Here is a 23,582-nt window from a genome sequence, read left to right as displayed (position 1 = left end):
TCCACCTCTACCCCTGCTGCCGCGGGTAATCAGGAAGATCAAGGCAGAGGGAGTCCCGGTGATACTGATAGCACCGGACTGGCCCAGGCGCGCCTGGTACGCCGAATTAGTACAAATGCTCGCAGACGTACAGTGGCGCCTTCCAGACATCCCAGACTTGCTGACCCAAGGGCCCATTTCCCATCAGAACTCCAGAGCCCTGAAGCTGACGGCATGGCCAATGATACCTGGGTATTAACAAGAGCGGGATTCTCCCCCGCGGTTATCTCCACCATGATCAGCGCCCGACAGCCTGCTTCATCCCGCATTTACCACCGTATGTGGAAAATCTTCTTCTTTTCATGGTGCAGGGAAACTAACGTCCAGCCTATGCTTCTGGCCATCCTCAAAATTCTCGACTTTCTGCAGTCTGGCTTGCAAGCGGGGTTGGCTCTCAGTTCCCTTAAAGGGCAGGTCTCAGCGCTCTCAATCTTCTACCAATGCCACCTGGCTCAAAAACCGCAAGTCAAGACCTTCCTCCAGGGCGTTTCCCATCTAGTTCCCCCGTACAAATGGCCGCTGGACCCATGGAACCTCAATCTCGTTCTGGACGGTCTCCAGAGGTCTCGCTTTGAACCTCTCAAGGAATCCTCCCTTGCTCCTCTGTCCTGGAAGGTAACATTCCTGGTGGCAATTACGTCCATCAGACGGGTTTCAGAGCTGGCAGCACTCTCTTGCCGCAAGCCTTTTCTGATCTTTCACCAGGACAAGGTGGTTCTGCGCCCCCTTCCGGATTTTTTTCCAAAGGTTCCTACCCCGTATCATTTGAATGAGGACATTGTTCTGCCTTCCTTTTGTCCACACCCAGTTCATAGGGTGGAAAGGTCTCTGCATTCGTTAGACCTCGTTAGAGCTCTCAGATATTACATATCCAGGACAGCCCCCTTTAGGAAAACGGACTCTTTGTTCGTCATTCCTGAGGGGCCTAAGACGGGACAGGCAGCTTCAAAGGTGACTCTGGCTCGCTGGATTCGCTCTGCGATCCAGGAAGTCTACCGCTTGCAACTTAAGCCCATTCCTAGTAGGCTGCAGGCTCATTCCACGCGAGCAGTTGGCGCTTCGTGGGCCATTCGGCATCAGGCTTCAGTGGAACAGGTGTGTAAGGCTGCGACCTGGTCTAGCCTACATACTTTTTCAAAGCATTACAGAGTCCATACCCAGGTTTCAGCTGAGGCAAATCTGGGTAGGAAAATTCTGCAAGCGGCAGTAGAGCACCTCTCTCAGTAGGCGCTTCAGGCTGTCTGGGACTGGTTCCTAGTCCTTGGGTTGTGTTGTCTTCTTTTATTTTTTCCCACCCATGGACTGCTTTAGGACGTCACATAGTCCTGTGTCCCCCAATGAGGCGTCAGAGAAAAACGGATTTTTGTGTACTCACCGTAAAATCGTTTTCTCTTAGCCATCATTGGGGGTCACAGCACCCACCCTGTTGCCATGTTGGGCCTTGGTTCTCTCAGTACCTTATTTGGGTATGACTCTTTTTTTCTCATGTTCCTCCGTTGAGATAAGTTTTTACTATTTTTCTCCTACTGCTTGTGTACTAAAACTGAGGTTGCCTGGCCCGGCCAGGGGGTGTATACTGCAGAGGAGGAGCTATGCTTTTTGCATCTACTTAGTGTCCTCCTATGGATAGGCAGCATAACACCCATGGTCCTGTGTCCCCCAATGATGGCTAAGAGAAAACGATTTTACGGTGAGTACACAAAAATCCTTTTTTTAAACCTTATACTAACCTTTGGTAAGTTCCCTTGGGGCGTATACATAGGAGATTTGTGTTCTGTGGATTTGCTTCCAGGATAATCTGCTTGTTACACTGTGATTATGCATTGTAGAAAATAATTGGGGGTTGGCGCACCCCTCATGAATATTTGAGTTTAGGTCGTACAAAGATTCCTTTATACAGCTGTTTAGGGATCCACCATTCAGTGGCTCTAAATGCTCAATCCTGGTCCACATTGACTTAAAGGGACAATTTCACAACTGAAGCAAGCTGTATGCCTAGTACAACTATACAAATGATAGCAGTCTTGTAGTAATCCGATGTGCCAATACTGAGAAATGTAAAATTTTAAGTCACATGTAAATTACCCTGGAAGTGCATTGGGGGGCGTGTCCATGTATTAACCCCTTAACGACCGCGGGCAATAAAATTACGTCCTAGCGGTCATAACGTTACTGCCCGCGGTCTGCCGGCGGCAGCATGCCGCGATCGGCGCACTTCTCAGCTGATTTTCACAGCTGAGATGTGTGCCTGCTAGGCACGAGCAGAATCGTTATCTGCTTGTGCCGTTTAACCCCTTAAATGGCGCTGTCAATATGTGACAGCGCCATTATAAGCGCGATCGCGGTAAACATTTACTTACCGCCGATACCGGAAGTCACGTGACGCGATCACGTGACTTCCGGTAGTTGTCATGGTAGCACAGGGTCATGTGATGACTCCTGTACTACACATTAATTGCTTTCACTTTCGCTGTGCCCGCGGCATAGTGAAAAAGAAAGTGAGCGTATCTGCTGTTTACAGCTATGTAGCTGTGATCAGCAGATAGGGCAGAGCGATCGGATTGCTGATCACAATAGCCCCCTAGGGGGACTAGTAAAATAAAAAAAAAAAGTTAAAAAAAGTTTTAAAAAATTAAAAAAAAAACCTAAAAGTTCAAATCACCCCCCATTCGCCCCATTGAAAATTAAAGGGTTAAAAAAATAAAAAATATACACACATTTGGTATCGCCGCGTTCAGAAACGCCCGATCTATCAAAATATAAAATCAATTAATCTGATCAGTATACGGCATAGCGTCAAAGAAATTCCAAACGCCAAAACGTCGTTTTTTTGTCGCCACAACGTTTGCGCAAAATGCAATAAGAGGCGATCAAAACGTAGCATCTGCACAAAAATGGTACCGTTAAAAACGTCAGCTCAAGACGCAAAAAATAAGCCGTCACTGAGCCATAGATCCCGAAAAATGAGAACGCTACGGGTCACGGAATATGGCGTAAAATGTGCGCTACTTTTTTCGGACAAACTTCCGATTTTTTTTAACCCCTTATATAAAAGTAAACCTATACATGTTTGGTGTCTACGAACTCGCACTGACCTGAGGCATCACACCCACACATCAGTTTTACCATATAGTGAACACAGTGAATAAAATATCTCAAAAACAATAGTGCTAGCGCACTTTTTTTTGCAATTTTTCTGCATTTGTAATTTGTTTGCTGTTTTCCAGTACACTATATGGTAAAACTGATGGTTTCATTTAAAAGTACAGCTCGTTCCGTAAAAAATGAGCCCTCACATGACCATATTGACTGAAAAATAAAAAAGTTACGTCTCTCAGAAAAAGAATGGCGAAAAAAAAAAACGGAAAGCGAAAAATCGGCCGGTCGTGAAGGGGTTAAGAGTGCTTTGTCACACCCTTATTTCTTCAGTTGCAAGTCTATTATGAATCATTCAGCAAGGAAAAATAAAATGCACTAGATGGAGGCACCACACTGCAAACAGGAGGGGGTGTACATACAGAGGTCCTGTGGGAGTCTGTGTTGCTGGGATGAGCGGTGCTCACTCCGTGTGTAGTCTCAGGATTAGATGCAGATTCCAAAAAAGGTAGAAGTCACGGGGCACTCGGCCTTCAGTTCAAGATTTATTGTTCAAAACAAGGTAACATGAACAAGTTACAGCAGGGGAGGGGAAGCACTTGTGGCGACCTGACCTGGTCAGGCACCACTGAGTGCTGCACCCCTGCTGGGTCAGTACTTTCAGGTAATCCAAAGGCTGGAATCGGGTGTGTACGCACAGACACATAGCAACCAGGTCTCCCACACCTTAAAGGGGACCCTTGGGCAGACCCAAGAGGCGGCTTGCCTCCACATCTCATCTAGGGGTGTAGGGGAGGGCCTGGAAGCTAAAGTTGCAGAGGCTGTAAGGAAAGTAGGAGGAGCTAGCCAGTCTGGTAGTGAAGAAGCGCAAAGTGTGGCCTGAGACAGGGACGCGCACGAACACGCTAGCCAGACCCTGCACGTGAAGTAGCCATTAGCGGGGGAGAACGGTGATCAGCAAGTCAGTCAGAAAGACACCTGAAGAGAGGTGGTCGAGTACGGGGACTCCTGGTGACTAGGCACGCACGGGGAACAGGTCCCTAGAGTAGACGTCCATTTATTGATCTGCTAAACCTGCCAGTGAGGGGAACTACAAGAACCTCACCAACCAACTAGAGTCCGAGCCTCAGCAGCAGCGAGGGGGCCCATAAGGGGGATCGAGCCTGGAGCCATCTTCCTTGGTCCACGCTGCCGGCAAAGGGGCCAAAAAGGGGAGAAAAGGCAGTAGCAACTTCCCTGGATGAATCCCACGGTACTTCAAATCAGGGGTAATCCGAAACAAAAAGTTCTAGGAAGGCGAGTTAACGGTTACCCTTAGACCGGCCTAAAGGATACCTGGTTCCACCTGGTTAATCTCAGCATCGCCCGGGTTACCTCACAATGACAGCAAAAAGTGAGTAAAGAACAGTTGAAGACATCTTGGACTGAGACTGAGTTATTCTGGGACCTGTTGTTCCAAACACCCGAGCCCCTGGGGCCAGCCTCACTCACAGGAGGGGATACCATCAGACTGCAGACTCCATCGGCCCCAGATGCTCATTAAACCTGCAGTGGCGGTCACCCATATCCCTGACCGCAAACCGTGAATGGCGTCACGACTCATATATACCAAACCAACATACCTGTTGCCAGATATACCCAAAAAGTGGAGTCCATGTGGCGTCCCTGAAGGTGGAGTGATGTCTCTGGGACGACTGCAGGTGGGCTACACACACTCAACGAACGACGGCCGTTTCACGCCGACTAGGTGCTTCTACGGGTCCAGTAGAAGTGGACCCGTAGAAGCACCTAGACGGCGTGAAACGGCCGTCGTCCGTTGAGTGCTCCTCCTCCCCTGCTGTAACTTGTTCATGTTGCCTTGTTTTGAACAATAAATCTTTGGCTGAAGGCCGAGTGCCCCGTGACTTCTACCTTTTTTGCAAGTCTATTATGATATGCATGAGGGTTAATCCCGTACATTCCGTTTGTTTCAATCTTTTTTAGCCAATGAACTATCACCGCTTATGGATGACAGCCGCTATCTGGTTCTTCTTGCTAAAACTTATAGAAAGATGGAAAAGACCGAAGATGCAGTTGTCTCTTTACAAAGGGTAATCCTCAGATTTTCTTATGTTTTTTTTGTTTTTTTGCACACCATAAATTGTATATAACTTCAAGCGATATGCCATAATTGGCAAATAATGCTTGTGATGGACACAAAGACCTAATACACTATACAGCTCATGTGACTGTCACCGGCCGTGCTCCTGTGTCCGTGTCCTCATGGGAATGCATCACTTCTACCACTGTACCTAAACCCTCTCGCTCCTCTGTGACCATCTCCTTAATATTCTGTTACCAGGCCCGGGAGATACAAGCCAGGGTACTGAAGAGAGCTCAGCTCGAGCAGCCGGATGCGGTCCCTGCCCAAAAGTCACTGGCAGCAGAAATCTCCACCGAAATTGCAAGACATGCCGCCGTCCAGCGAGACTACGAGAAAGCCATCAAGTTTTATAAAGAAGCGCTAGTCTACTGCGAAACAGACATCAAGGTGAGAAGTGATAGCAGGCATCTCTGTCTATTCTTCCCCTCATCATGAGAGCAGAGATGCAGATGACTTCTGTAAAGGCCCAGTCACACACAACGACTTACCAGCGATCCCGAAAACGATGCTACCTGATAGGGATCGCAGGTAAGTCACTGGGAGGTCGCAGGTGAGATGTCACACAGTCAGATCTTACCAGCGATGCAGGAACAATACAGGTCACAGTAGCGACCTGTATAACGATCTCAGCAGTCACTGTGACCCTGTCACACAGTGTCAAACACAGTGATGTGTCCTGCCCAGCAGGACATCGCCTTTGAAGAAAATGGCCTGGACCATTCGGCAACGACTAGCGATCTCACAACAGGGGCCTGATCGCTGGTAAGTGTCACACATAACAAGATCGCTAACGGGATCGCTACTGCGTCACAGAAACCGTGACTCAGCTGCGATCTCGCTAGCGATCTCGTTATGTGTGACGGTACCTTAACAGTCTTTGAGACCGTACAGACATATAGACCCTTATCTCTTCTTTTATCCATAACCTGCTTGTTTCAAGTCTCATAACAGAGTCTTTCCATGGGTTCGGGCTCATTTTAGCTCCAAGTTCTGTATTGGGTAGGTAAAACGTCTACTGATACCTGCTAATCGCGCACTCGCCCTGACAGGTATGGCACGTGACGTCATCGGTGCTGCTCGCCTCCTGTTACGGAAATGAGTGGAGACGGAATAACCCTTTAAGCTTAAGAAAAACAATGGTTTACACAAAGCATTTCTTTTGGTACCAAATACGCATGAGAACTTTTGGACATATCGATTTAGACAAGATAATATTAAGTATTATTTTCAGATGTGGGTATGTGGATCTGGCTCAGGAGCTGAGGCGCTTCCGATACGGAGGGTGCCGGCTGTGCTGTAGGAGACTGTGATCTTTGCTCTATAACACAATGTTTTGCTAAGTATTTAAAGGGATCAGATACAGCTTTAAAGAAGGCGATTAATCTTATTATAATGATTACAAAAAATAGAAAATAGTGTGATATTGCGTCCATTTTTTGCATAATATAAATCACCATGGTAAAGTACTTACATTGCACACTACATAAAAAAAGCTTCACCAGGAACTACACGCATCATCTGTCCGGAAACATCAGCTACGAGATAGCAAAAACAGCGAAGACAGAGAAACTCCTGGGATCCACACTGTGGTGTAATGGGCGTCCCCTCCGCAGGTAAACAGGCTTCTGACTTCGCTGTAATCTTCACCAGTATATATCCCACTTGAAAACAAATGCTCGCATAACCAAATGTTACACAAACTGTAACAGGTATCATTTGTCCAATATAGTATCCCTCTTCTGAGTTGCCAACTCTTCAGATGTCAATCTACACCCGACAAATACGTCACCTGATGAGACATGCCAAAAGCTCCTGGTTTCAGATCTTTTACCATCACTAAACATTGATAAGAAAACTATATAATACTATAAACATGTACTTTCTCACTTACTAGAACTATAACTCCAAAAATTGCAGAAAAACAAGCTAATATAAACTAAACTGGTACAGTCTGATATCTTAAAGGGTTTCTTAAAGACAGACTGCCAATATGGATTCCTGATGGCCACTGATATGTTAGCACTACACACGGTATAGAACAAACCTTTGTAGATTTAAGTACTCTATGGGAACTAAAAAGAAAGGAAAAAAAAATAAAATCACCCCTTCTCTTTTCCCCCTTTAAAAGTAAAGATATAAAAAACAATAGAAATACATTCTGTAGTTCCGCATCCACAAAAGTCTGATCTATCAAAATATAAAATTATTTCACCTGTGCAGTAAGCAAAAGAAATAAAGCTCCATCAACAGGAAGATAAAAACATTACTAGTCTCGGAAAATGCCAACATTAACCAAACATTCTTTTTTTTATCACAAAGTTCAAAATTTACATTAACCAATATTTATATATACCGTATTTTTCGGACCATAAGACGCACCCTGGTTTTAGAGGAGGAAAGTAGGAAAATAAAATTTTAAGCAAAAAATGTGGTCATGACACGTTGTTATGCGGCAAGGATCTGCTGCTGACACTGTTATGGGGGTAATGTCCCCAAATTCTCTAAGTTACCCCATCCTGGTAATGATCCTCCTGCCTTGTATGTATCTATCTATCTACCTATCTATCATCCTGCTATATACTGCCATCCATCCTTCCTGCTATATACCTCCAACCTGCTATATACTGGCATCCATCCTGCTATATACCCCCAACCTGCTATATACTGCCATCCATCCTGTTATATACCCCCAACCTGCTATATATCCTGTATCACACACAAAAAAATAAACGTTAATACTCCCCTTTCCTCGCTCCATGCAGCATTGCTCCTCCCCCTGTCTGTGGCGGCAGCAGCGCCGCTGATCTGTGGAGTCGTCACTTCCCTGCAGCATCGCAATCTCCTCCTGTCTGCCGGACAGCTGACCTGCGTGACTAGCGGCGCGCACCTAGATGACGTCATCGCTGTGCTCACTGCTTTCTACACAGATCAGCTGACCGGCAGACTGGAGGACATTGCGGTGCTGCACGGAAGTGGCCGGTGAGTGTACCATATTTATTCACTGCTCCCTGCACTGATGATGATGCACGGGGGGCAGTGATTACAGCCGCACATGATCACTCCAGTCTGTAATTGCCAGGGGTGATCACGGCTGGCTGGTAATTATGCGCACACCACCTGCCCATCACCCCGCCCATTTGTCAGCGCCGGCTTCAGCGCTGAGAGGTGATAGGCGGGAGGATGGAGGTGCATATGTAATGAGCGGGCCCACGTGGTCACGGCAGGCTGCTACAGCCTGCTCATGCCACCGATGTCCCGCTCCACCACAGCACCCTCTTTCCCGGCCGTAGCCCTATATTCAGACCACAAGACGCACCCCCCACTTTCCCCCAACATTTGGGGGGAAAAACGTGGGCCTTATAGTCCGAAAAATACGGTATATATTATTTGTTAAAGTAGATGTTGAACTTTGTGAGAAAAAAAAAAAAAGAATGATTACTTTACGTTGGCATTTTCCAAGAAAGATGATTCTCCAAGAGGGCAGTGCTATTATGGCCATACCAAATATATTTGGTATGGCCACCGTATATATATATATATATATATATATATATATATATATAATATATACATACACACACACAATGGCCGTACCAAATATATAAATATATTTGGTATGGCCATAATAGCACTGCCCTCCTGGAGAATCATCTTTCCACTCCACTTTTTCCACACAATGAATGTTGTAAATGCAAAAACTAAAAAAAAAAAAATACAATGACGGAATTAAGAGGGGGAGTAACATTATGAAAGCACAAAAAATATCTTGCACTGATAACTTAGTGAAACAGCAGGATTCACTTTGGATTTCCCTTCTCTGTGGTGTGTATTTGTCCATGCAGCTCTATAATATCCTACATTGGAGCAGTATTCAGTGCACTTGGGTTTGATATTTGGTCGTGTGTATTGTTTTCATAGCCAGGTTTCCTATCTCTGTGCAGGTTATAATGGAGCTGGCACATCTATACCTCGCACAGGATGACATAGACTCCTGTCAGCAGCAGTGCGCCCTCTTACTGAAGAACGACCAGCACAACGAGGCTGCTACTATGGTGAGTGCCATATATACACAGTACACACCACTGTCTCACAACAGACTGTAGTGTGTTGTGGATTTCACCAGGATATTCAGATTTTGGTTAAATTACCTTTAAAGGGAACCAACCACTAGGATTTTCCTATATAAACTAAACCAGTGTTATACTGGAGCTATCATGCTGATTCTATACATACCTTTAGTTGTGAGATCGGATGTATACTTTCTGAAATATAGGCAAGTAAAGTTTGCGAAATGCACTGTTATTTGATGAGAGATGCAACAGAATAGCTAATAGGTGGGTTGGATTTTGTTAGTTATTCCCTCCCCTGTCCTTCCTCCCTCGTGTCCTTCCTCCCTCGTGTCCTTCCTCCCTCGTGTCCTTCCTCCCTCGTGTCCTTCCTCCCTCGTGTCCTTCCTCCCTCGTGTCCTTCCTCCCTCGTGTCCTTCCTCCCTCCTGTCCTTCCTCCGTCCTCTCCTTCCTCCGTCCTCTCCTTCCTCCCTCCTGTCCTTCCTCCATCCTCTCCTTCCTCCCTCCTGTCCTTCCTCCCTCCTGTCCTTCCTCCCTCCTGTCCTTCCTCCCTCCTGTCCTTCCTCCCTCCTGTCCTTCCCCCCTGTCCTTCCTCCCTCCTTTCCTTCCTCCCTCCTGTCCTTCCTCCCCCTGTATTTCCTCCCTCCTTCCTTCCCCGGTAATAACAGAGACAGGGGGAGGAAGGATAGGCAGCAGACAGGGGCGGGAATAACTAGCAAAACCTTACCCACTTATTAGATATTCTATTGCACCTCTCATCAAATAACAGTGCATCTCACAACCTTTACTTGCCTATATTTCAGAAACTATACATCCGATCTCACAACTACAGGTATGTATAGAATCAGCATGATAGCGCCAGTATAGCACTGGCTTTAGATTATATAGGAAAATCCTGGTGGTTGGTCCTCTTTAATCTGAAATCCCATAGTCCAGAATTTAGTCCGGCACTAGTTTCAAGCACACAAAATACAAAGTGGAGTTGCAAGACCAAGAAAATGCACAACAAACAATTTTCCTCATCCTAAAAGTTCCTTAGTGTTACGTCTGCATGTTCTATATGTTTCTCCAAGAATGCAATCATTCAGAACTAGAGTTGAGCGGACTTCTAATAATCCGGGTGCGGCGGATCTGTCGCGGGTTGGCAAAGAAGTCCGGATCCGATCCGGAATCCGGACCCATATATGTTAATATGTCAATGAGAGAGAGAGAGCGGATCCGGATCGTGCAGCCGGATTCCCGCGTCTGGGTCGGACCCGGTTCGGACACTGAAACCGTGCGGATCCGGATTTTTACAGTTCGGGTCCGCCCAACACTATTCAGAACCTTTACTTCTCCTGCACCTCACAGCTAGAATCACAACTGTGACTATAACGGAGGCATGTCATCACTTTTCCTAGAACTCTGCCTTGTGCTTTTTCCTCTGTTACTCCTCCTGAAAACATAACTGGGCAATGAAAATTGCTTAACTCCGTCAGGTCTATGTAATGGGAATCGCAGCTGCCAGTCTGGTGTTTGCGAGTGAGGAGAACACGCCGTGCCCTAAACTCGAGCCCAAATAAATAAATGTGCTGTTAAGCACGCCAGAAAGACATCAAGCAGCAAATCTGAGTCTTATCATCTTATTATTCAGGGAAACGCGAGCCAAGCTGCAGAAACCCCCTGAATATTTCCATGGACTGACATGACGTCATCCTGGATTTGGCAGTCTCTTGTTTTCGTTGAACACATCATCTTTCTTGCTGCTTAACATTCTCCTGGTTGAAAACAACATTGGGCAAAATTTTCCATTTGGAAAAACGTCCGGTGCTTAAAAATGTGGGCAAAAAACCTTATAAAGCTTATACAAGTGAGCGTGGTAAAAGCTCTCCATACATCCCTCCTGCAGATCATCGCACAAAATGGGATCAGTGGTCACAAGGCCCGGCCGGGCAACAACTACAAAATGTGTGACTACTGAGCCACCGGGGTGGGGATTGTCCTAACATTTGCAGTTTTGGACAGCAGTGAGTCTTTATTAAAGAGGTTCTCCAATCCCTAAAAATGGGGATAAACCACTTCTTCAAATATAATTTAATGGTAAAATCCTTACCATAAAATTACATACAGTAGGAATTTATTTTGTATGAAATACTATGTATTTATCTGTAAACACCACTAGGGGGCATTATAGGGGCTTACTGAAAGGATTTATCGAGTCGCATAGTAAATGTCATAGAAAGAGAAGGATAGATATATATCATATAGAGAAGGATAAACGTGTATCCTATAGGCAAGGGATAGACGTGTCTTATATAGAGAGATGGATGAGTGTGTATTATATAGATATGGGAAGGATAAATATACACATTGCTTAAATAGGACAATTGATGAATTTATATTACTGTATATCCATAGGATAAGGATAAATATACAGGGTGGGCCATAAATATGTAGTATGTATCCACCCTGGTGGACCATAAGTATGCATACACCCTGGGTGGCCATAAGTATGGATACACCCTGGGTGGCCATAAGTATAGATACACCCTGGGTGGGCCATAGGTATGGATACACCCGGGGTGGGCCATAAGTATATATACACCTTGGGTGGGCCATAAGTATGGTTATACCCTGGATGGGCCATAAGTATGGATACACCCGGGGTGGGCCATAAGTATAGATACACCCTGGGTGGGCCATAAGTATAGATACACCCTGGGTGGGCCATAAGTATGGATATACCCTGATAAAAAAAAAAAAGTTAAATTGAATTCAAAATGGCAGCTTTGCAGATGGTTTCCACGGGCGTCACCCCCTGTTTTGCCCCTCCCATGTACTAATATGCCACAAACAGTAGGGTGTATCCATACTTATGGCCCACCCAGGGTGTATCCATACTTATGGCCCACCCAGAGTGTATCCATACTTATGGCCCACCCAGGGTGTATCCATACTTATGACCCACCCAGAGTGTATCTTAACTTATGGCCCACCCAGAGTGTATCCATATTTATGGCCCACCCAGGGTGTATCCATACTTATGGCCCACCCAGAGTGTATCCATACTTATGGCCCACCCAGGGTGTATCCATACTTATGACCCACCCAGAGTGTATCTTAACTTATGGCCCACCCAGAGTGTATCCATACTTATGACCCACCCAGGGTGTATCCATACTTATGGCCCACCCAGGGTGTATCCATACTTATGGCCCACCCAGGGTGTATCCATACTTGTGGCCCACCCAGGGTGTATCCATACTTATGGCCCACCCAGGGTGTATCCATACTTATGGCCCACCCTGTATATTACATACATAGCTTTGAGATGGATAAATATTTAATATGTAAAAAGACACCTTTTTAATGTAAATTTGTATAAAACGTTGAATTGATGTGTCGTGCTCTGACTCACTTATTTAAAAGAAATGTCAGACCTTAAAGGGGTTTTCCACTCTTGTGAATCCTCACAGCCCGCAGTTTTTCGTACTGTCAGGATTCTCTAGCAGTGGGAGATGACAGATCTGATTTGCATACAGTAAATGCAGTCACATGCCAACTAGTTGTGCACAGCAGACACGTTTAGTTAGAATATGGCCAGAAGTTTGCAAATCACATGACCGCCCGCTGCTGGCATCAAAGAATCCTGACATCCCGGCAAACTTTGAAGTGACTTCAGACTTGAGGCCCAAGCCTGGACAATCCGTTTAATGATACATTAAGCAACTTTTTAGTAACCTTTTCAGTAGGTTTCAGACACTTCCCAGTGTTAGGACCTGGACACCAATGTGTAAAATTTCACACGTTTCTTCCAGGAACAAAGTACAAAATGTGTAAAATTAATAGATCTTCAAATAATAATAATTTTCACAATTGGATGTGTTTACAAATATGTCCCTGTGCTGAGATAATCTTATATATGTCTCCCTGCTGTGTACTGTGTAATGGCCGTGTCTGACCGTACAGAGACAGGTCTGATCATACCACATCTCCTGACCGGAGGGGTAAGTGAGTATACAGATGAAATAGCAATTCTTTCGAAGGTAACACATTTCACTGACTGTTTTATCACAGGAATGAGTGTTTCTGCTGCGTCACCAGTCCTGTGAGTGCAGCAGAAATCAAGCCAGTGACATTTTGTCTTAGTGGCCACTGAAGCTCCTGCTTCACTGTATCCCTTTTACAGTGCCCAGAGTCAGGTCCCGGGTGGGTGCAGTAAACTGGCTGAAAAGTCCATACAGATCTCTGCTGTGAGAGCAGCTGTAAAATCAGGATATGCGCACATGGAGTGTTTTGGAGTGGATCAGCTCAAAATCTTGCTCAAATCCCAGATAAAAATCACTTGCAAAGCTCTTTGTAGTCATTCCTACAGGAATCTACTTTTCCCTTTTCTATTATAAGGAGGGTTTTTTTTTTAGTTTTTTTTTAGCATTTTCTTTCTTGAGGGTAAGTGCATAAGGAGTTTTTTTTAAAGGTTTTTGGAGCAGAAACTGAGCAGAGCCTTTTAGTATTTCCCAGTTTTGGAGGAAAAGAGTTTGTTGAGTTTCTGCTCAGATTCTGCTCCGAAAATTGTGTACAAATACTCCGAAGTGATTTTGAAAAACTCATGACGGAAAGGAAAAGTCAATATCACTATTTTAAAGGGAACCTGTCACCACTTTTTTGGCCTATAAGCTGCGGCCACCACCGGCTCTTATATACAGCATTCTAACATGCTGTATATAAACGCTCAGGCCGCTGTGTAGAATGTAAAAAACACTTTATAATATTTACCTAACGGTCACGCTGTGGGCCTAATGGATGTCTCCGTTGTCCGGTGCCGGCGCCTCCTCTTTCGGCCATCTTCGTCCTCTTTCTGAAGCCTGTGTGCATGATGCGTCTACATCATACAGACTCCCCGGTCCCGCGCAAGCGCACTACAATATTTTGATCTGTCCTGCTCAGGGCCCATAAGGCCAATCACGCGACCATTAGGTAAGTATTATAAAGTGGTTTTTATGTTCTCACAGCGGCTTGGGCTCTTATATACAGTATGTTAGAATGCTGTATATAAGAGCCCGGTGGTGGTGGCCACAGCTTATACGCCAAAAAAGTGGTGACAGGTTCCCTTTTAAAGTGGATCCAGAAGACATTCGATTTAAATAGGCGCTGTCCAATAAAACGCTGCAAAAAAAAAAAATTCAGGTAGAAAAAAATCCAAAACTAATTTAGAAAACAAATAAGCTGCTCAAAAAAGTGTTTTCCTGAAGAGGACAACCTTGTCATATATGTCTGACACAAAGCTTGATTTATGATGTTGGTGATATTTTGTTTCTATGCATTTTAGTCATATTTTCGCTGTCTGTAAACCCCGCAGATGATGGCCGATCTGATGTTCAGGAAGCAGGACTACGAGCAGGCGGTATTTCACTTCCAGCAGCTGCTGGAGCACAAGCCCGGTAAGCACCGCACTCGGGTGGGGGGGGTATTTTTGCTTCAGATCGCACCCCTCCAAATTTGTGCATAAGTACTGATCACATCTAGGTCAAGAATTTACTTTTACTAAATCTGGATTGAGATGGAAGCCGCATACCCTTAACATTAAAACCATCTATGAAGTGTCAATTTTTTTCATTCATATAAAATGAAAACATGGACACTTCAGATATATTGGAACAAGTCCAGAGAAGAGCATCCAAGATGGTAGAAGGTCTGCAAACCATGTCCTATGAAGAACGGCTAAAAGAACTAGGGATGCTTAGTTTGCAAAATAGAAGGCTGAGAGGAGACTTAATAGCGGTCTACAAATATCTGAAAGGTAGTCACAGTGCAGAGGAAACCACCCTATTCTCATTAGCACAAGGAAGTACAAGAAGCAATGGGGTGAAACTAAAAGGAAGGAGATTCAGATTAGATATTAGGAAAAACTTTCCGACAGTGAGGACAGTCAGAGAGTGGAACAGGCAACCGCGGGAGGTAGTTTGGGCAGTCAGCGAGTGGAACAGGCAACCGCGGGAGGTAGTGAGGGCAGTCAGAGAGTGGAACAGGCGACCGCAAGAGGTAGTGAGGGCAGTCAGGGTGTGGAACAGGCTACCACGGGAGGTGGTGAGGGCAGTCAAGGAGTGGAACAGGATACCACGGGAGGTGGTGAGGGCAGTCAGAGAGTGGAACAGGCAACCGCGGGAGGTAGTGAGGGCAGTCAGGGAGTGGAACAGGCAACCGCGGGAGGTAGTTTAGGGCAGTCAGAGAGTGGAACAGGCGACCGCGGGAGGTAGTTTGGGCAGTCAGAGAGTGGAACAGGCGACCGCGGGAGGTAGTGAGGGCAGTCAGAGAGTGGAACAGGCAACCGCGGGAGGTAGTGAGGGCAGTCAGAGAGTGGAACAGGTGACCGCGGGAGATAGTGAGGGCAATCAGAGAGTGGAACAGGCGACCGCAAGAGGTAGTGAGGGCAGTCAGGGAGTGGAACAGGCTACCACGGGAGGTGGTGAGGGCAGTCAAGGAGTGGAACAGGCTACCACGGGAGGTGGTGAGGGCAGTCAGAGAGTGAAACAGGCGACCGCGGGAGGTAGTGAGGGCAGTCAGAGAGTGGAACAGGCGACCGCGGGAGGTAGTGAGGGCAGTCAGAGAGTGGAACAGGCGACCGCGGGAGGTAGTGAGGGCAGTCAGAGAGTGGAACAGGCGACCACGGGAGGCAGTGAGGGCAGTCAGAGAGTGGAACAGGCGACCGCAGGAGGTAGTGAGGGCAGTCAGGGAGTGGAACAGGCGACCACGGGAGGCAGTGAGGGCAGTCAGAGAGTGGAACAGGCGACCGCGGGAGGTAGTGAGGGCAGTCAGGGAGTGGAACAGGTGACCGCAGGAGGTAGTGAGGGCAGTCAGGGAGTGGAACAGGCGACCACGGGAGGCAGTGAGGGCAGTCAGAGAGTGGAACAGGCGACCGCGGGAGGTAGTGAGGGCAGTCAGGGAGTGGAACAGGTGACTGCGGGAGATAGTGAGGGCAGAGAGTAGAATAGGGGACTGCAAGAGGTAATGAGGGCAGTCAGAGAGTGGAACAGGTGGCCACAGGAGATAGTGAGAAGAGCTGGTCGAACTTGCAAAAAAAACGGGACCAACAGGTCCCTGCTAAATTTTAAAAAAAAAACCCTGATGCGCTCCGGATCCGGACTATAACAGTCCGGGTCCGCTCAACCTTAGTAGGGAGCTCTCCATCAATGGAAATCTTCAAGCAGAAGCTGGATAAACATATAGCTGGGATAATTTAGGAAAATCTGCACCCGCAGGAGGTTGGACCCGATGGCCTTTGAGGTCCCTTCCAACTCTACCATTCTATGATTAATTTTGCAGGGTAGAATAGCACACCAGACTATAATAATCTGCCCACCCAAAAAAGTCATACTATTGGAACAGAGATTAAAGGATTTTCTGGTAAAAGTTAAAAGGGAAGAGTCATACTGAAAAAAAAAAAGCCATACCACTGTATACTTCTGCTGCAGGTGGTCTGGAAGTGACAACGTCACAACCACCAGTGACCGGTCCACAGAGACCACAGACTACCAGGTGACCGGTGGTCAACACATTATTTCTTCTGGACCTGTCAAGACCTTTGTATACGGCATCACTGGAGCAGGACCTGGATATTTTCTTCTTTTTATAAGCATGGCTTCCTTCTATAAACCTTTACAGTGGAGAAAAAGGAAAAAAATAAACCTAAAAAATTCATGGAAATGATTCTTAAAAATGATGAAACTGAATGACATCAAGGCCCGGCCTGAAGATTTCATCAGAAGATTCAGCGTTATCCCGGTTATCTCCGGAAGTCCCGGTATGATTGACTGCTGCTCATACTCAACCTCCACTCCATTCAGATGGGCAAAGAATCCTGTTTTTGGCATTTGTGGGGCCCCTTGCGGTTGGAGATCTTTTAATTTGGGTCTATCTGTATTTTTTTACATGGCCACTGTAACTTTGCAGCATTTTTTTTTCTCATTAGTAATGTTAAAGGTTTTAGTTACAGTAATAATTGGTGCAGAATAGTCTTAATGGGGGGGAGAATATTTTGTGTTTTTCTTTATGTAATTTATTTTTTGTTTTTCATATATATACGGTATATATATATATATATATATATTATTTTTTTAATTTATTTTACTCGCGTGTGTAAAGTCATTAATTCCACAAGCCTTTACAGACTTCAGTATTGCTGTCCCCATTGGGGCTCACAGTCTGAATTCCTTATACCTGCAGTATAGATTTCACTATTTTTTTATCGTTCCTATGGGAGACCCAGACATTGGGTGTATAGCTTCTGCCTCCGGAGGACACACAAAGTACTACACTCAAAAGTGTAGCTCCTCCCTCTGAGCTTATACACCCCCTGGAGAACCAGATCTAGCCAGTTTATCGCTTTGTGTCAGGAGGCATACATCCACACATGCATTCTCATCTGATTTTTCATTTTTGGAAAGAGTTTGAAGAAAAGCGGGTCCAAGCCTGGACCCCCGGCATGTCCCTTCTCACCCCACTGTGTCGGCGGTGCTGTTAAGGTTGATTCCCAGGCTGGAGCCTTACATGCCGTGCTCCTTCACCATCCCTCCGGGGCTCTGGCTTGAAGTGGGAGCCAGCACGGTTCTCCATGCTTGGCATGAGACCGGTCTCCATCCGCAGCCCTTTAGGATCCTGCTGGACCGGAGCACTCATCCCCCAGGGACTTGGAACCCTGCGTCTCAGCAAGCTAAGTACCTGAGACGTTTATATATGGGGGTGCCTTGTACGTTATTGTTGTGGGAGAGTGTGCTGAGTGATTTTCTTCATCGTTCCTTATGGGAGACCCAGACCATGGGTGTATAGCTTCTGCCTCCGGAGGACACACAAAGTACTACACTCAAACGTGTAGCTCCTCCCTCCGGGCTATATACACCCCCTGGATGACAATCTAACCAGTTCAATGCTTTGTGTTTCAGGAGGTCACACACACACATGCATTCTCTGATTTTTCATTTTTAAGATTTTGATTTTAAAGATATGGAAGAAAAGCGGGTCCAGTCTGGACTCCCGGCATGTCCCTTCTCACCCACTGTGTCGGCGGTGCTGTTAAGGTTGACTTTATAAGGCTGGAGCCTTCACATGCCGCGCTCCTTCAACATCCTCTGAGGCTCTGGTTTGAAGTGGGAGCCGTCTCGGTCCTCTCTGCTTGCAGGAGACCGGTCTCCATCCGCAGCCCTGTCAGGTTCCTGCTGGACGGAGCGTTTAACCTTCCCTCAGGGACTGGCCCTGCGTCTCAAAAGCTAAGTATTGAGACGTTTTTCAGGGGTCCCGGGTACTTTTATTGAGGGGAGAGTATGTCTTTTGTCTTTACTGTAATTTCCGGCCGATTCTCGGGGTTTCCCCTGAGAACCACGCCGAGGGTGCCTGCTCGTCGGCCGCATGTTAAAATCTAGGCCCCGGCTTCAGTTTGGGCCTAGTTTCGGTTTCAGCTTCCCCTGCATGTCATTCATGCAGGGGAATAGTGTGGTGCCGCCCACCGGCCGTCCAGCTGAGGGGAGGACACTCCTATCTGAGGAGATGTTTCCCTCCCCTGTATCTCTCCTCGGCCCTCCGGGTTCCCGCTCTTGGGCTAATCCCCGCCCCCCCTCCTCCTTCCAGCGCCATTTTCTCAGCGTTCTCACACTGATCGGCGCTGGATGCTGCAGCTGCTGCATTTTAGGAAGGCTGACGCTTCACTGGGGGTCCGAGCTGTGGAATCCGGAGGGCACACAGAGAGCGGTCTGGTAAGCCACAACCTCTGGTTGTGGGCTTTATTATACACTCTCAGGGCATTCTACAGGAGTGTATTCTTACTGCAGAGCCTCCACCTCAGCAGCATGTCTGTCACTAGGAGCAAGGCTGCAAAGCTGTACGCTATATGCACTGCATGTAAGCTCATTCTGCCAGAGCCAAGCACATACCCACATTGTGAGGCCTGCTCTAACATGGTTGTGTCTCAGCCTGGAGCCTCCTCAGGGGTTCCTCCGGCCGCTCCAGCCCCGGTGGCTGATCCCCCGGCTTGGGTAGCATCTTTTTCCAGAGCTATTTCCCAGTCCTTTGCTGACTCCATGGGACAGCTGTCCCGGACTCTGCTTACCATGCATCAGCCCCCTTCTCAGGGCGCCTCTGCTGCTCCGAGCTCTGCAGAGCCCTCAGAGCATGTTCTAGGACCCCGTCCTCCTAAACGGAGACACAGGGACCCTTCTCCTTCCTCGTCCCACGGCTCTGATTCACGAGCCGAGGTGCAGGGCGAGGAGGATACTTTTACTGTGGGCTCAGACGCTACCTCTATGTACCCCATTGACTTGTCTGAGGGTGATGCGGATGTTAGTGACTTGATTGCGTCCATTAACTCCGTACTGAACCTCAATCCACCAGTGTCAGAGGAACAAGACTCTCTGGTAGAGATACACCAGTTTGCCTCACCTAAGAGAGCTAGGAGTACGTTTTTTAACCACTCCAGTTTTCAGGCCACTGTCACCAAGCCCAGGGCCTGTCCTGACAAACGCTTTCCGAAGCGTAGTTCTGATGACCGTTTTCCCTTTCCACCAGAGGTGGTTAAGGAGTGGGCTCAGTCCCCAAAGGTAGACCCTCCGGTGTCTAGAATCTCAGCCCGCACAGTCATAGCTGTGGCCGATGGCACCTCTCTTAAGGATCCCACTGACCGCCAGGTTGACCTTCTGGCCAAGTCTGTATATGAGGCGGCAGGAGCCTCGTTCTCCCCGTCTTTTGCGGCAGTGTGGGCTCTTAAGGCAGTCTCTGCCTCTCTGGCGGAGATACATTCTCTCGCCAGGGACTCTATTCCTGAGATGGATGCCTTAACTTCTCAAGCTTCGGCTTTTTCATCCTACGCCATGTCTGCCATTCTGGAGGCTTCTCACCGCACGGCGGTGGCCTCCGCTAACTCTCTCGCGATCCGCAGGATCTTGTGGCTTCGAGAGTGGAAAGCAGACGCTTCTTCTAAGAAGTACCTTACGGGTCTCCCTTTTGCTGGGTCCCGGCTGTTTGGTGAACAACTGGATGAAATAATTAAGGAAGCTACTGGCGGGAAGAGTACTTCCTTGCCACAAACTAAAACCAGGAAACCTGTCCAGGGCAGGAACCAATCGAGGTTTCGTTCCTTTCGTTCCTCTAACTGGTCATCCTCTAAGCCCTCAGCCTCGTCCACTAACGCAGCCAAGGATCGTAAACCCAACTGGCGCGCGAAGCCGCGTCCTCAAAAGTCCGGAGGAGCCGCTGCCACTAAGGCAGCCCCCTCTTGACTATCTGGCTGCGCCAGCAACGTCCTTGGTCGGTGGCAGGCTCTCCCACTTTGGCGACGTGTGGTTTCAACACGTCTCCGATCAGTGGGTGCGGGATATCATCTCCCACGGCTACAGGATAGAATTTTCTTCCAGCCGCCAAACAGATTTTTTCTGTCCACCCCCCCCTGCTCCAAAGCCGCCGCCTTCTCCCAGGCCGTGGCATCCCTGCAGGCCAACGGTGTAATTGTTCCGGTTCCCGCCCGGGAACGGTTCAGAGGTTTCTACTCAAACCTCTTTCTAGTCCCCAAGAAGGACGGTTCCTTCCGGCCCATCCTGGATCTCAAGCTTCTCAACAAGCATGTTCAGGTGCGGCGCTTTCGCATGGAATCTCTGAGATCGGTCATTGCCTCAATGACCCAAGGAGATTTTCTAGCATCCATCGACATCAGAGATGCCTATCTGCATGTGCCTATTGCGGTTTCACACCAGCGTTGGCTACGCTTTGCAATCGGAGAGGAACATTTCCAATTCGTGGCTCTCCCCTTCGGGTTAGCCACGGCCCCTCGTGTTTTCACCAAGGTTATGGCAGCAGTGGTTGCGGTCCTGCATCTCCAGGGGTTGGCAGTAATCCCCTACCTGGACGACCTTCTAGTCAAGGCCTCATCCAGCGCAGACTGCCAGCGGAGTGTCTCGCTCACTCTCGCCACGCTCGTTCAGTTCGGGTGGCTTGTCAACCTGCCCAAGTCCACTCTGACCCCGACCCAGGGACTTTTGTACCTAGGGATGCAATTCGAGACTCTGCCGGCACTTGTGAAGTTGCCCTTAGTCAAACAGCAGTCCCTTCATCTGGCGGTGCGCTCTCTACTGAGGCACCGCCATCATTCCATCAGGCACCTCATGCAGGTGCTGGGTCAGATGGTGGCGTCAATGGAAGCGGTTCCCTTTGCCCAGTTCCATCTGCGTCCCCTGCAGCTGGACATTCTCCGCTGTTGGGACAAGCGGACCTCTTCCTTGCACAGGCTGGTGGCTCTGTCGCCACAGACCAGGAGCTCTCTTCGGTGGTGGCTTCGGCCCCTCTCTCTGTCACAGGGACGCTCCTTCCTGACTCCGTCCTGGGTGATCCTCACCACGGATGCCAGCCTCTCCGGTTGGAGGGCAGTATTTCTCCATCACCGGGCACAGGGCACTTGGACTCCGTCCGAATCAGCCCTCTCGATCAATGTGCTGGAAATCAGAGCTGTGTTTCTAGCTCTCCTAGCCTTTCACCACCTGTTGGCGGGCAGGCACATTCGAGTCCAGTCGGACAACGCGACAGCGGTTGCCTACATCAATCACCAGGGCGGAACTCGCAGCCGCCTGGCGATGTTTGAGGTTCAACGAATCCTCCAGTGGACGGAGGACTCCAAGTCCACCATATCAGCAGTCCACATCCCAGGCGTAGAAAACTGGGAGGCCGATTATCTCAGCCGGCAAACCGTGGACAGCGGCGAGTGGGCCCTGCATCCGGCAGTGTTCAGGTCAATCTGCCGCAAGTGGGGCACTCCGGAAGTGGATCTAATGGTATCCCGGCACAACAACAAGGTTCCGGTTTACGTGGCTCGCTCCCACGATCCTCAGGCCTTCGCAGCGGACGCGCTGGTTCAGAATTGGTCCCAGTTCCGTCTGGCCTATGTGTTTCCCCCTCTAGCTCTCTTGCCCAGGGTTCTGCGCAAGATCAGAATGGAGGGCCGTCGGGTCATAATCATTGCTCCGGACTGGCCCAGGCGAGCTTGGTACCCAGACCTGCTCCGTCTGTCCGTAGAGGTGCCGTGGCATCTCCCGGACCGCCCAGACCTTCTCTCTCAAGGTCCGTTTTTCCGCCAGAATTCTGCGGCTCTCAGATTGACGGCGTGGCTCTTGAGTCCTGGATCTTGACGGCTTCTGGCATTCCCTCTGAGGTCATTTCCACTATGACTCAGGCTCGGAAGTCTTCTTCGGCCAAGATTTACCACAGGACTTGGAGGATTTTCCTGTCCTGGTGTCGCTCTTCCGACCATGCTCCTTGGCCGTTCTCCTTGCCGACCATCCTGTCTTTTCTACAGTCCGGTCTACAGCTAGGACTGTCCCTCAATTCCCTCAAGGGACAGGTGTCGGCTCTGTCGGTATTATTCCAGCGGCGTATCGCCCGACTGGCTCAGGTGCGCATCTTCATGCAGGGCGCATCTCACATCATTCCTCCTTACCGGCGGCCTTTGGATCCCTGGGACCTTAATCTGGTCCTCACGGCCTTACAGAAACCCCCCTTTGAGCCTCTTAGGGAGGTTCCTTTGTTTAGACTTTCACAGAAAGTTGTTTTTCTAGTAGCCATAACTTCTCTCAGGAGAGTTTCTGATTTTGGCTGCGCTCTCTTCGGAATCCCCCTTTTTGGTGTTTCACCAAGACAAGGTGGTTCTTCGTCCGACTCCGGACTTTCTCCCTAAGGTGGTGTCTTCTTTCCACCTTAACCAGGACATTTCATTGCCTTCTCTTTGTCCGGCCCCTGTGCATCGCTTTGAGAAGGCGTTGCATTCCTTGGATTTGGTGCGGGCGCTCCGAATCTATGTGTCACGCACCGCCGTTTTTAGGCGGTGCACCTCACTTTTTGTGCTAACCACGGGTCAGCGCAAGGGTCTCTCTGCTTCTAAACCAACCCTAGCTCGTTGGTTTAGGTCGGCTATCGCCGATGCCTACCAGTGTTCTCAGGTGCCCCCTCCGCCAGGGATTAAGGCGCACTCGACCAGAGCTGTCGGTGCCTCCTGGGCTTTCAGGCACCAGGCTACGGCTCAGCAGGTTTGTCAGGCTGCCACTTGGTCCAGTCTGCACACTTTTTCGAAGCACTACCAAGTGCATGCTCATGCTTCGGCAGATGCGAGCTTGGGCAGACGCATCCTTCAGGCGGCTGTCGCCCATTCGTGAAGTTAGGTTTTGCCTACTTCTCAGTTTGGTTTATTTCCCACCCATGGACTGCTTTGGAACGTCCCATGGTCTGGGTCT

At 48.3% G+C, this 23,582-nt stretch overlaps 1 protein-coding gene across 1 annotated transcript in view; it reads left to right on the top strand.

Annotated features, from left to right (window-relative positions):
- TTC21B (tetratricopeptide repeat domain 21B) overlaps positions 1-23,582 on the top strand; it is a 265,962-nt gene that overhangs the window by 218,170 nt on the left and 24,210 nt on the right. Inside the window, exons 19-22 of the mRNA XM_075317283.1 lie at positions 5,119-5,225; positions 5,477-5,665; positions 9,220-9,330; positions 14,684-14,765. Of these exons, the coding sequence (XP_075173398.1) occupies positions 5,119-5,225; positions 5,477-5,665; positions 9,220-9,330; positions 14,684-14,765 (489 nt within the window). The remainder of the gene's footprint in view (positions 1-5,118; positions 5,226-5,476; positions 5,666-9,219; positions 9,331-14,683; positions 14,766-23,582) is intronic.

This window comes from Anomaloglossus baeobatrachus, chromosome 7 (assembly GCF_048569485.1).
Source record: "Anomaloglossus baeobatrachus isolate aAnoBae1 chromosome 7, aAnoBae1.hap1, whole genome shotgun sequence".
NCBI classification, from domain to species: domain Eukaryota; kingdom Metazoa; phylum Chordata; class Amphibia; order Anura; family Aromobatidae; genus Anomaloglossus; species Anomaloglossus baeobatrachus.
This window is presented reverse-complemented; position numbering and strand designations above follow the sequence as displayed.